Consider the following 15,185-nt stretch of genomic DNA (forward strand, 5'->3'; position numbering starts at 1 on the left):
GCTGCCGATATTTTGCTTTATGAAGAAAAGATAAAAGAGAAAAATTTTTTTCTTTTAAACAGAAACTCAGACATTGAAAAGAAGATGAACGAAACGAAGAGCAGACAGAAGAATTCGATCAATTACAGTAGAGACAAAAGACGACTAGACGAAATATAAGAATGTTGGAGTCACGGTCGATATTTGAAGGGAGTGGAGGTTTTGTTGAAGGGAGAGACAGATAATTTCGAACAACAAGAAGAGACTAAATATGCGATATGGTCACGAAAAATTGAAGTATATCTACTGGTCACAGTTAAAAATTGAAGACAAAAGCGAAGCGAGGCTCTTCAAGAAAATGAGATAGACATTGTCAGGTTAGTGTGATATGCTTATCCAACAGCTTCTGAAGACATGATGGAAATGTTGGCTGTTCAAACATTTATTGATGGTCTTGTTGATCATAAAATGCAGAGATCATTGTGATTAGCTTGTCACAAGACACTGGTCGATGTATGGTTTACCGCCCTCGAATACGAGTCAACTACGTAGGCCTCTAACGGGTACAGTAAAGTTAGGACGGTTAAAGGGGACGACGATGAAGAAAAATTTACCAGCTTAATAATCTGATGAAGGGCATTGCACCCCAGAAAATTAGGACCATAGGTGACACAAATTTGGTAAAACGGAAAACGTACGAAGTTCATGTAAGCACCCTAGGTATAAAACAAATCAAGAAACTCACCAACGGTTTAAGAATCTAGAGGGTCAGATGATCAGATGGATTGAACGACTCCAAGAATATGATTTTAATATTGAGCGTCGGACTGAAGTTAGCCACAGGAGTGCTATGGACAACGAGTAGTGGATGCCTACCTAGTATGACCAGAGGTGAACAAGAGAAAGATCCAGTTTTACAGACAATTCAAAAAGGAAAAGAAGAAAATTATAGACCCTCCTGGCAAGAAATACCAAACGTATGTTTATTAGTTAAAACCAATTGGCCCACCGGAACTTTTTTATCATGAAAGGCAGCTGGCTTAAATAAGTACCGAAAAATGATGATGGTTCCGAGAAGAAAACACTGCTGGTGATTCCAAAGAACACAATATATACTTCGTCAGTTATATGACAGTCTATCAGGAGGGCATTTACGTGTAAAGAAAACCCTTCAGAGAATTCAGAAACGGTTTTATTGGATGAACAGTTTCAACAATGTAAAAATTTGGTGTAAAAAATGTACTGCCTGTACTGCAGGTAACGGACCTTGCCAAAAAAGAAAGGCTTCTATGAGTAGAGTACAACTACGTTGTAGTTTCAACGTTGGAAGTCCGTTTGAAAGAATAGCTCTGAAAATTGAGGGGCTATTTTCTGAAGATGAAAATGTTAGCCCCTATTGTAGATGTGTTGATGAAAGGGTACATCAGACGACTTGGAGTGCCTTTGGAGATCCATAGTGACCAAGGAAGAAACTTCGTAAGCGATCTATACTAGGGAATCTGCGTTAGATTGGGTATAAAGAAAACAAGAACTACAGCCTATCTTCCACAATCGTTTGAAATGGTAGAGCGAATTAAGAACACAGCTGTCAAGTATTTGGCGAAAATGGTGTCTAACCACCAGCGAGACTGGGACCAATACCTTCACTTGTTCGCAATGGCCTACAGATCTGCTGTAGAATGTAATAGACGATATACAGTGTTAGTTTATTACTTCATATCGCTAGCGACTAATTGAAAAAACGGTACGATATCCAAGCCAAAAAGGGATGTTTTCCCAAGTTACTGCAGTTCTGGGAAGGTCATTACCTTATTAGTGAGAAGATTAACGATGTCATCTACCGAATAAGAGAGATTTTTAGGGGAAGGCCGATGATATTACACTATAACCGACTATTGTCATTCGAAGGAGAATACGAAGAAGAGGAAGTAAACCAAGTCCAAGAATTGCCACTAAAGAAAAGCAAGATCTACTCACACTTCCAGATGAGTACTTACTGACCCATACCATTCCGGCAGTATTACAGACGCACAGGGATTGGCATCCATCTTTTGAAGGAAGTTTGGTCGAGTTTCAGAACTTCAATGCCAACTACTAGCTCCCGGAAAAGTTTTGAAACGCCAAGATACATCACGTTACTGTTTCTATCTGGTAACAAAAGTCACTACCTATGACCAACCCACCTACCAACATGTGCTCGAAACATTACTTCAATTGATTAAGCATGTGCGGTAGTCCAACGTGTAAAAAATTAGCCATGCCAAAGCTATAATGCCGCCAATTGGATTTAGGGGTTGCCCGAAATATGATAAGAAAAATCTTTAAAGACTTCGAAGTCCAGATATGTTGCAATCCGCTTGGTTACCGGTGTGAAGCGAAAACCGTCTCTTGCCACTTTTATACAACTGGGTTGTATAAAAAGATGCAGTTGCCGATACAAGCATCCAGTTCCAGTCATGACAAGGTTCCTAGAGGAACCATCTCTTAAGAAGTGGGTAATGTTACGCCAAGCCCTTGCTACGCTCCTGATAGAACATCCTACGCGACGATCTAGCTAATTTTACTAGGTTCTAGAAGCGGTTCAAAGAATGAGGCGACTATATATAAAGATAAATGAGATTTTAGGAGTTAGTCGGTACAAATATACATTTGTACCGTTAAATAAATAAATGTTATAAATTAATCGTGTTTTAGTGTTAGTGTTAAAATTCATACTTACTTCCATAGTTTACTCCGACCTTAAGCTTCAAAAATTCGGTATAATCCAATCCTAATAAATTCAAATCTCCATCCACATAATCCATACCACTAGAAGTCAATTCAGTTGCTAGATTGGTCATTGTTAAGTAGCACATTCTTTCTCCACCTACTTCTGATTGATCATTTCGCTCGTACACGAGAACTACTTTGTGCCATTCGTACCTTGAATATGAAATATGAGACGGAAAGAAAATAAACTTTACATATTTTTTATTGTGGTCTTTATTTTACTTAATTATTTTGATGACCTACGATATACAGAAAGTAATAATACAAGGATTTTTTAAAATAAAAAGGTTCTTTTAAAATTTGTACTCGTGAGTGAAACATACAACAAATTTTTTGAGAAAAACTGTGTTCGGATTTAGACAATATGTAAGAGAGAAGTAGTATTAGTAGAAAAGCCGAAAACAGGAACAAAAAACTGGTAAATTTATATATTTTTCAGAATGACGGTATTAGATTTTTGTTTTGATACAGTGCAGCAACAACCGCTGATACGTATTTCGACCTTCTTAGGTCTCTTCAGAACGGTATAGTCACTGCTCTGAACCAAAACAAAAATCTCTCCCGTCCTAGACAATAGTTATTAAAATAACTATATACGGACGTAATTACGCCATCTAAAAACAAAAAGAGAAATCAAACGCTTTCTACTTAGCGAAACCGAATTCAAATCTTAACCACTGTGTTTCCTAAAATTTGCGAAACAAACAGCTGGATAAATTACTCGGCAAGGGAATCTAAAATTGCATTCCACAAGCCGTTCATCCTGGTCAAAATTCGTAGTGAATTCAGTTTCTGGTACTTCAAACGAAGTAAATAACAAAACAGAATGACGGTATTAGATTTTTGTTTTGATACAGTGCAGCAACAACCGCTGATACGTATTTCGACCTTCTTAGGTCTCTTCAGAACGGTATAGTCACTGCTCTGAACCAAAACAAAAATCTCTCCCGTCCTAGACAATAGGAATTAAAATAACTATATACGGACGTAACTACGCCATCTAAAAACAAAAAGAGAAATCAAACGATTTCTACATAATCAGAAATCAAACAGCTGGATAAATTTATCCAGCTGTTTGTTTCGCAAATTTTAGGAAACACAGTGGTTAAGATTTGATTTCGGTTTCGCTAAGTAGAAATCGTTTGATTTCTATTTTTGTTTATATATTTTTATATAATTATATATTATATATTTTTGCAAACTTTATATCCAAGTAGTTCAGTGTACAGGGCCGTATCGAGTATCTCGAACTTTCTCACGAAATTTAAAAATGTAAAGATCAAACAAAAAGAGCTATAGACATAATACTCCAAACACTTCACAAAACAATTCTTCCGTCACTGCGCTAGTTTTTGTCTAAAGAACAAGCTATAACCTTTAGTGTTTAGTGCAGAAAATACAACATTTACAGATTAGTTGGTACCATTAGGTACTATATATATATATATATATATATATATATATATATATATATATATATATATATATATATAGCCTAAAACCATTTTCTTCTCGAGTCGTTTGGCAAAAATAGAGTATTTTACCTGAGGAATTTACCTCTCAACTCATCAAAGTAGCAAATTGTCCCAGCAAGAAATCTTTTAACTCCATTGGAAAGACTTATCCTATCAAATATAAGCCTCACAATACATTAAGTTAAGAATCACAAAAAAATATACTTCAAGCTTGGATTTCCTGGAAAATTAACACTAACGTTCCAGAATATAGCCATATCCTGAGCTGCCGACGACAAGTTTTTATAAGTCTTGAAAATCTAACTATCCCAGAGTCAATATTAGTTGTCCTTGAAGATACTACATTAAGAATATTTCTATTAGAAGAATAAAAGAAAAACTGTTGTAATTGCAAGAAACTTAGTGTAGCATCCTTTATATTGACTATCATACCTCAGAATCACAAACCCAGAAATAGCTATAACTAGCATCCAGTCTAAATTATATTTATCTTTTAAACCTTATCCAGCTAGATAGTCTTCTAAACTTTCGAGACCCACAAGTTCTTAAACTTTCCAAATTTCCTTACTACAAGATAATTTTGAAGATTTAATAATTTCCAAAAGTTAATCTGACTCAAAACAAACCTCAGCTGGCCCACTAGATCAACGCTCTCTAACGTAGAAACAAACGAGGTAAATAAACTGTAATTACAGACCAAGACACGTCCTCCAAGACAAAATGAAATACAAATCAAATAATTTTGTTCAGATAGCGATGTTGTTACTCCGAATAATTTCTTCTTTCTGTATTGCGACTTGCCATTAAGACTACATTAAATATAACATAATATATACAGTAAAGCCTCAGTAAGCGACCACTTCTATAAAGGAACACCTGCGTATAACGACCGATTCTGAATTCCCGGACATTAGAAATGAAAATCCTCGTTCTTTTACCGACCATTTTCTTAAACAACCGCGGTAACAACATCATCGGAATTTCCTAGTACTCGTCAATGATAAAAACACTCTCAATGAATAAAGGGCAATAAAATTAGACCATTCTTAAGAGGTACAATCATGTGTTGAGAGGTGAAAGATATGAATTACTCCAGATCATATTGGAAGGTAAAGTTCAGGGCAGAAGATCAGTTGGAAGACGCCAGAACTCGTGGCTAAAAGTCCTGAGGAGATGGTTTGACCGCACATCCACAGAAATTTTTCGTGCAGCACTTGCCAAAGCTACAATTGTCATTTGGATTACCAACCTTCGAAAGGAGACGGCGCAATAAAAAGAAGAAGAAAACAAATAGGGTACATGTTCCTTAATGGTATGCAGATCCATAAAATTGATTTTTCAAGCTTTTAAGATCTGGTTTTAACATTCAGTTCAATTTTAATCTTTTATGTATTAATTAGTTTTGCCTATTGCTTAGTGATTTGTCTTCTCGGCGCGTTATACTGCGGTATTAGTGTTATTTTGGAAATAACGAGTAAGGCAGGAAAGAGGAAACGCCTCTCTGTCAAAGAAAAAACGGATTTAATTAAAGAAAATAAAAAAAGTAACATAAGTACTGGGAAGTTGGCCAAAAAGTTTAAAGAAGGCAAGACTCCAAGAAGGCGGAGAAAGAGAAAATAAAACAGAGTTCAGAAAGTTTCCAAAAGGTGGTAAAAAAAGAAAATTTCCTAAAACCGAGGACTTGCTGTGGATCAAGCTCTGTTCAATTGGTTTTGTAAAGCTTGAAACATGAACTTGCTAATATTTGGGCCAATATAATTTAAGCCAAAGCCCTCAAAGTTGCGCGATGTCTAGAACCAAGTGACTTCAAGGCATCAAATGGTTGGTTAGAAAGATTTCGTCGTTGATACGATATTACCCTCAAGACAATATGTGGCAAATCCGCTAATGTTAATCTAAAACGTGAAATCTTGGAAAGAAAAGCGGTTTGCTATTTTTAAGGATTATGCCCCAAAAGCTGTATTAAATGCAGCCAAGACGGGTCCCTACTATTGTGCGTTGCCAACAAGAACACGTGTCTTAAAAATGACAAGTGTCATAAAAGAAAAAACTGCAAAACAACGAATAACATTTTTTTTCTGTGCAAATATGGCAGGTGAAAAGGAGGAACCACTTATCATAGGCAAAAGCAAAAATTCTCGATGTTTAAGGAGGCACACAAAGATTACACTAGATCATGTTATTTTTCTTCCACCCACTACACCACATATTGCCAACACTTAGACCATGGGATTATCCAGAATTTTAAAATTATCTAGAAGCTACTTTGTTAAGAGGCTTTTAACTTATATAGACCGTGGTTCCTCTTCAAGAAATAGAGAAAAACATTACTTATTTACATTACTTATTAAAAAAATGTTAATTAGAGTTTTCAAAAACCGTATACAGGGTGAAATTTTTTTCTATGAACAAAAAGAATTCATTTTTAAGACTGGATGTGATTTTTTTTTAGATTTAATCAGCTTAGTCAGTTTGTTAAATATTAAATTAGATGTTTGTTCAAAAAAAAATTATTTTTTCAAGAAAAGTTACATTTTTTACATACATGGTTCACTTTGCTAAACTTTAAATTCATAGTCAAATTTAATTTTGTTAATGAAAAATTAAGTAATTAAGTGACGAAAAAAATAAATATGGCATTTAATTGACTGTTTGTCATGTTTATAAAATTCCTATTAGAGTTTTCAAAAACTGTATACAGGGTGAAATTTTTGTGGGTGAAAAAATTTACAACTCACCCTGTATATTATTAATCAATGGGAGCAGACACTTTTTAATAGACTCATGACCCACCCTGTATGTACTGGTTTTATATTTTGGGTATGCACAATAAAGATTATTTTATTTATTACAAATGTTATAACCCAAATTATGATACGGCAAAAAAAGAAACAAAACACTTACCTATATTGTATTAAATGAAAGAATTCGGCAAATGTACGAAAGTCAAACTTTCCTAAATTTAAAAGAAAAAAAAACTCATCTTCTGGATAAGTTTTTTTTGCCGTAAAATCGAAGCTCAAGCCGGTTGGGGTTACAACAGGAGCGTTGACGTATTGTGTCATTCTGCCGACGGTGGCTGCAATAAAATCGACTATTTTATGAGACATTCAAATTTAAGAAATCGGTTCATAAAATAATTAGAAAAATTATTTTTTTTTATAATACAGAGATTGCCATAAACGCTCTTTACAAAAGAAAACTAAAAACGGCTGTCTTTTAAATGATAATTTTTGTATATTTATTTAGTTGAATCTACCCAATTGTGCGGTTTTAATTGCAATCATAAGCGGCTCATTTAAGATTTTGTCATTAAACTTTTTTGTCTTTCAAAACAACTTTAGATTTTTTTATAAAAAAATGATGCTCTTATCTGAAGTTAATATGACGCGCGATTGTCGAGAAAAGTGGATTTGTACTATTCAAATATAAATGTATACGTTTTCATTGACTAAAAATTCATTTCTCTTTGTGAAAAGTGGCTATAAATATGAAAAATGCCTAATAAATAAAATTACAATTTTATTATTGTCAAAGTTTTCGATAAGCTGATTTACGCCAAATCGATATAAATTGAGTTCCAGAATTTGTCTTTTCTTTTATGAAGAGCATTTGTGGATACCCTGTATACTTTAGGATAGTGCTAATTTATTTGTCTATTATAGAATTAGAACTAAACCCCCAACGCTAGAGGAGGTCCAAACGGCAATCCACATACAAAAAGCTATAAAGCACCGGGAATAGATAAAATACCGGCAGAACTATTCAAGCAAGGAGGAAGGAATTTGACACAACAGATGTACCAGCTAATACGAGAGATATGGATAGAAGAAGAAATCCCCCAACAATGGAAGAAAAGTATAATCTGCCCTATTCATAAAAAAGGAGACAAACTGTTGTGTCAGAATTATAGAGGCATCTCTTTACTTTGTTCGGGATACAAAATATTCACAAACATCATTAATCGAAGACTCCAACCTCTCACGGAAAAAATCATCGGAGAATATCAAGCAGAGTTTAGGCGGGATAGATCTACCATTGACCAATTATTTACAGTTAAACAAATACTAGCCAAAGTATGGGAATATGACATGGACGTTTAAAATCTCTTTGTAGATTTTAAACAAGCCTATGATTCAATAGATAGAACAATTCTACCTAATATATTGGATGAATTTGGCATACCATCAAAATTAATACGACTAGTGCAAATGACAATGACAGAAACAGAAGCACAGGTATATATTCAAGGACAGAACACTGATGCGTTTACGATAACGCAAGGACTGAAACAAGGCGACGGACTAGCTCCAACGCTCTTTAATCTTGTTCTTGAATATGTAATTAGACGGTTGACGGTGAGCGGAAATAACATACTTACAAACAAATCTACCAAATTAGCAGCATACGCAGATGATATAAACCTAATGAGCAGAACAGTGAACGCAGCAGAAGAAACCTACGTTGAGTTGAAACAGAGTGCAGAAGCAGTAGGGCTAATAATAAATACAAATAAAACAAAACTACTCATACAAACCAGATCAAATAGACCAGCGCAACAACACTTTATTGACGATATAGAACATGTGAATAAATTCACATAATTGGAATGGATCTGGTCGCAAGCAATGAAGAAGAACCGGAAATAAATAGAAGGCTTATACTGGCAAATAAAGCCAATTCCGCGATGGGCCACATATTCAAATCGCGAGACGTACACCGGAAAACAAAACTCCGGGTCTATAAAACAATAATCAGGCCCATAGTAAGTTATAGTTGTGAAACATGGCGGATGACACAGAAATCTGCCAATGCATTAGATGTGTTTGAAAGAAAAATATTACGTAGGATACTGGGCCCAATAAGTGAAAACAACAACTGGCGAATTAGGTATAATAGAGAAATATACGAGCAATATAGCGAACCAACTCTAGCACAATACACCAAACTACAGAGATTACGGTGGGCAGGGCACGTGGTCCGCATGCATGAGAATAGAATTCCCAGAAAATTACTAAATGCAAGAATGCAGGGAAAAAGACCTGTTGGAAGACCTAAAAAGAGATGGGAAGACGAAGTCGATGAGGACCAGGAACTGCCTGGGAACGCGTTCATGGAAAAGAACAGCGGTAAATCGAAAGATTGGAGAAGCTTGTTGAAGGAGGCCAATGCCTGATTTGGGCTGTAGTGCCATTGGATGGATGGATTATAGAATTACGAAATCTAATTTCAAAGAATAAAATTTATGAATAAATATTTTTAGAATGAATTTTATCCAAAAATTTATTTTACAATAAAATGCTAAAATATAGTATTAAAATTGTAGTAGGTGATCTAAATGCCAAAGTGCGAAGTAAAGAGATGTAAAGAAAAACGTACCGAACCCAGTATAACATATAAAGATATTGAAGAAAGATGGAATGATTTAAAAACGAAAATACACTACTCTCCACAAATAACGCACCACCTCAAATGTAGCAGGATTTTGAAGCTATTTTTCATCCGAACACTTGATTGGATTTTGGTGATTTTTTCTTCTCGTTATGGGTCTATTTCTAGGGGATTACTGTACCAATGTTTTCTGAGAAATGTGACGTTTTAATTATATATGGGGTGTGAAAATAAAGTTGTGTTATATCTTAAAGTTATGTTGTTAAGTTATGTTTTTGTTTTTTATCTTATTTTGCAACATTTTCGTAAAAAAATCATCTCGATAGCTCTATTATCAATAAAGTGGATACATTTCTGTAAGAAATGTATCCAAGTATTGCTACGCCACTGGTGCAATTAACTTACACTTCTTAAATTATACCTAAGTAAATTCTCCAGCAAATTTTCATAAAAGCGGAAAATCTATTCAAAAGATATTTTTACGCATAGATTAACTTGCTCCAACCAATTCCAAAAATTTGCCTGTTAGACATGAATTCAAAACCTACCTTTGTATAGAAATATCGAAGTTGTCCCCCGACCCCCGCAAATCCCTTGCAATAGTCAGGTATTGAAAATCGGAATTTTAGTTAGTATAACATTGAATCCCAGCTTAGCTGGTTGTTCTCGCATATTAGTGTTTAGTTTCGTATTCAATTAAATTCAACGCATTTCTGGTTTAAGAGTTTAGACTCTCGCATACAGTATCAAATTGTATGCCAGCTGAGATGGTTGCTTCTTGTTTTAGAGTTTTATCTCTCGCATTTTAGTTATCATTACATAGCTTATAGTTAAAAGCTGAACGCTCATTATTAATCAAGTATATTCATATAGAAGAAATCGTCCTTAGTTGAAGTGATAATTATTAGTAACATTTTAATCTGTGTAGTGCTAGTGTAGTGTGTCGCGAACTAGTGTGGACAGTGATCGGCTGTTTTTAATAAAAGAACTTGCGCTAAAACTTTGGCTAGATATTAATTTAGTTATAGTAACATTCAATTATTAAACTACGTATTGTTAAAACTGATTGTGTTCTTATTTCCCACGCCAGTGGGTGGTCCTTCAAGTTGGAAGTAATTACAAGACTTAATTTGTTGAACAAATGTGCGTTTAATTCTACCAATAATGAAAATTGCGTTCAAAGCATTACGTGATTTTCTACTCTCCAAAATTAATGCACTACCTCAACTGTACCATAAATTTTAAGCTATTTTTCTTTTGAATCCTTGATTGGATTTCGATGATTTTTTTTCACATTGTGGGCCTATTTCTAAAAAATTACTATATTAATGTTTTCTGAGAAATACGTTTTATCCATATAGGATAAAGAATAAAGTTGTTTTTTTTTTATCTTATTTTGAAACACACTGTGGAAACTATTAGAAGCAAACGCTACATCTTATTCATATTGTGAGATAGGTTTATCTTTTCTCAATATTTTCGTAAAAACTCATCTCGATATCTTTATTATGAAAAAAGAAAAGTACATTCAAGTACATTGTAATACTCATTAATGGAAGCAGTAGTTCATCATCATCATCATCATCAATGGCGCTACAACTCTTCGTGAGTATTTGCTGCGTTTACTATTGCCTTCCATGTTTGTCGGTCCTGTGCCAGTAATTCCGTAATTATCACAGTAGTACACTGACAATATCGCTTACAATTCAATAAATTGTTTTGCTATTTTTCCTAGTTAGTTAGATGACACGCACCCATATTTAAAGAAATCTGAGCTGAGATGAATGTGTGCAGGCAATTACTTTAGCTGATGTAGGGTTAAGTTATCGTGAAATACGCTTGAGGTTAAGAGTATCCCATTCTTGAATATCACCAGTACTTCAACGTTTTCGAGAAACAAGTGACCATATGAGACGGCGTGAACAAGTAAAAGCAAGAGTCACAACACCACGCCAAGATCAGCTTATCAGGCTGCGATAGATGGAGATCAAGACTAGAAGGGAGAGGATCAGAAACGACTTAATTAAGGAAAGAGCCGGGGTTTAATAAAATCATTATTAAAAAGTGCAGAGAAGCTAAATAAAACTGGATGTCCAGTTTGGATGGATGAATGTTTTAGTACCGATAAGAATTGGCGTAGTTTCTAAAGTTGTTAATTGTAGTATTGATTTTGATTTATGTAGGGTCAAATGACCCCCTAAAAACGTCCCATGGGCTTGTAGCCTACTTGCTTCTCAAAGACGTCAATAAACATAAAAATACATCTTAAAGAAGAAAAATAGAATAAATAACTTCAGTAAAACATTCATGAACATGAAGATTTTTACAAGATGTTACAAGTGTGACGGGTGATCAGATGTTCTTCTCTGAATTATTTTATAGATGTAAAAATTCGACAATTGGCAAACAGATAATAAAATAGAAGCATACAGAATATTCTAAATGTACGTATACAGGAGGATACTGCGAATTTATAGATACAAAAAGTCACCAACGATGAGGTTCTCCCTCGCATGGGTATACAGAAAGAACTGTTCAACACCATCAAAAAAAGAAAAACAACTTTTGTCATGTATCAAAGGGTAAAATATACAAGCTACTTCAACATATAATAGAAAGTAGCCATTTAAATCACCAACCTTCGAATGGAGACAGCGTAATAATAAGAAGATTATTTTCAAAGAACAAGTGTTGCAAATTGGAGGATACCTGCCACGGGTCGGACAAAGTGGAGTAACCAATGCGACCTGCAGCGCTGTACTATATATATATATATATATATATATATATATATATATATATATATATATATATATATATATATATATATATATAACGTGATTATTTCGACCAAAAATTTTTACTTGTTCCATCTTATTGATTGTAACGAACGTGCTCAAAGATATTTTAAATTTTAACATGCATTTTATTAAATGTACAGTGTCATCAACAATAATGTTATTTTAGTATTAATTTTATTTATGTGTATAATCTTTTAATTTCTGTAAGTATTGTAAATCTAAGTGTACGTCAGTGTTTTGAAATGTTTGTTTTTTACAGTTACTCCCGATGAAGCCATCAAATAAATGGCGAAATATTGAGCTTTAGAAAAAACAAAGATTTTTTTATTTAATAGACCACATACCCGATATTTCCAACATATTTATATATATATATATATATATATATATATATATATATATATATATATATATAATTACTTACTTACTATATAAATTCCAAGAATTATTGAATACTTACCCACACAATAGTCACATGTTGGTCCGAAAATCATGTGAAGGCATAATTGATCTTTAAACGCTTCTACCATCTTCTCTGATGCTTTTCCTTGATTACAGTCATCATCGTACGGATGATAAACGATTGATATTGAATCGTTTAAATATCCATTTACTTTACTTTGCTCTACAGCAGCCTCTATTTCCACTAATGCCTAGAACAAAATAGTTAATTTTAATATTTTTATCTTCAGGTATTGGACCGTATAAAGCAAGAAGAAATTATTTAAATCCTACTAAAGGCTCTATGAACGAGACATAATTATTATCTGCAATATATACTGGATGCATAATGGGTATATTCGTACTGTAAATGAGAACACCAACTGTATCGGTATAAAACGAGGAGTGTGTAAGGGATGCCTGCTGTGCTCGCTTATCTAACGTCTATGCGGAGCTTATTTGAATTAATCTCTAGACTAGAGGAACGCCCAGAGTGTGCCAAAATCAACGGAATTGTCATCAATAACCTTATATACGCATACGATACGGCTGTGCTGGCTGAATCTAAAAAACATTTACAGATATTAATAAATGTCCTGTAGGAATTTAGTGCCAGAATGGGACTAGACATAAACTCCTCAAAAATCAAAACTTTAGTTTATGAATGTCGAATCTACATGCAAAAACAGCGCTAAAATAGTTATTGATGATACCAATATCCAAGACGTTTACAGCTACATATATCTAGGAAGAGAAATAAACACTCAACTGAACCACTCAAAAGAGATTAGGAGACGAACTGAAATCTCCAGTACCGGATTTGGGAACTTCGAAACGTGAAAATTTCTATACCAGCCGAAGTTGGCCATTCAAAGCAGAGATTGGATACTATAGTGCTACGTTTGGTCTTTACTGTTGTATGGATGTGAAACGTGAATGTTGAAGGGAAGAAGGAAGATTTAAAAAAAAAGCTGCAAGCGTTTGAAATGTGGTTCTACAGATGTATATATTAAGAATTAATTGGAGCAGTAGAACGACCAACGCAAAAGAATTGGGGAGAATGAATAACCAGCCACAACTAGTCCAAATTATTAAAATCAGAAAAACGGCTGACCTCGGTCATATTATGCGCTACACTAACTACTAACAGATGCGACTAATCCTGGAATATTCCAGATGACATTTTAAATCGTGCAACAAATTTTTATACTTTTATAGTTAGAAGTCGACATTTAAATTCTGGAGAAAAAAAAATTTAAATTGCGTAAAAAATATAAAGGTATTTCTGAATACTTCACTCATTAAGCACGAGATTAGAACAAATGATGAAAGTTTAATTTATATTTAAAGTAGAGGGGAACCATCAAAAGCCGATGCAAGAAGAAGTTACTTAAAAAATTATTACCTAATAAAATCGTAAGGCTGTCATATCTCCCTATTGGGATTTTTAGTTCCTGGCCGTGAATATTTAAATAGAAAGTTTTTTATTTCCTGGGTTTGTCGGTCTGATGTAAATAAAACTATTTAACTTTTGCTTAAGCGTTTCGGCAAATTTGCCCTTTTCAATAAGCACTTTATTTTATTTTATAAACATTACATTTTACAATTAAATTTCATGTTTACACGTTTTAACATAGGTTAAAAGTTTAACATAGGTTAAAAATTGGTATCTGACATTGACAGACGACATCTGACAGTTATCTTAAAATAGGAGTGTTTCAGGGTCGTATCTTAGATATCTGCCATAGTGCATTTAAAAAACAACTCAATTTATTAAATTATGATACATATTGGAAAGATATTTGATGTCAGATTATTGATAGAATTTGGATCTTATCTATGAATCATTTCCAATATGTATCTTTTGTTGTAATTTTGTTCTTTTTCCAAAATCTGTACATTTTTAAAATCAAAAGAATGGCTGTTTTCTAGAGAATGTTTGGCTAGGGCTGTTGTGTTCAATGCATTGGTTTGTACACTATGTTTGTGTGCAACAGCTCTTCTATGAAGGTATTGGTGTGTTTGCCCAATATATTATGTTGAATTACAGTCTTTACAATTTATTTTATAAATAACGTTTGATTGATGGTCTTTATTAACCTTGGGTTTAAATTTTGAAAAATATTTTCCAGATGTTTTTGATGATTTATGTCCAACATTAATATTATACTTTGCAAACATTTTTGACATTTGTTCCAAAAATCCATTAATCTATGGTAAGGATATATAGCATTTGTTTGAGTTAGTGATTATTATTATTGCTAGGTATGGTTTGGGTTTGTTCTGATTTTTAAATTTAACAAGACGCGTCAATTTGTATTGGGAGGAG

At 33.7% G+C, this 15,185-nt stretch overlaps 1 protein-coding gene across 4 annotated transcripts in view; it reads right to left on the reverse strand.

Annotated features, from left to right (window-relative positions):
- Positions 1–15,185, reverse strand: part of LOC140452399 (atrial natriuretic peptide receptor 1) — a 526,857-nt gene that overhangs the window by 446,400 nt on the left and 65,272 nt on the right. For 3 of the 4 annotated variants that reach the window (XM_072546624.1, XM_072546623.1, XM_072546625.1), the window contains exons 2-4: positions 12,876–13,068; positions 7,128–7,302; positions 2,699–2,901 (exon numbers count right to left, since the gene is read on the reverse strand). In XM_072546624.1, the coding sequence (XP_072402725.1) occupies positions 2,699–2,901; positions 7,128–7,302; positions 12,876–13,068 (571 nt within the window). Of the gene's footprint in view, positions 1–2,698; positions 2,902–7,127; positions 7,303–12,875; positions 13,069–14,261; positions 14,365–15,185 lie in introns of those variants that run through there. The other variant, XM_072546626.1, reaches the window with a different exon arrangement.

The sequence above is a fragment of the Diabrotica undecimpunctata genome, chromosome 10 (assembly GCF_040954645.1).
Source record: "Diabrotica undecimpunctata isolate CICGRU chromosome 10, icDiaUnde3, whole genome shotgun sequence".
Lineage (NCBI taxonomy): Eukaryota > Metazoa > Arthropoda > Insecta > Coleoptera > Chrysomelidae > Diabrotica > Diabrotica undecimpunctata.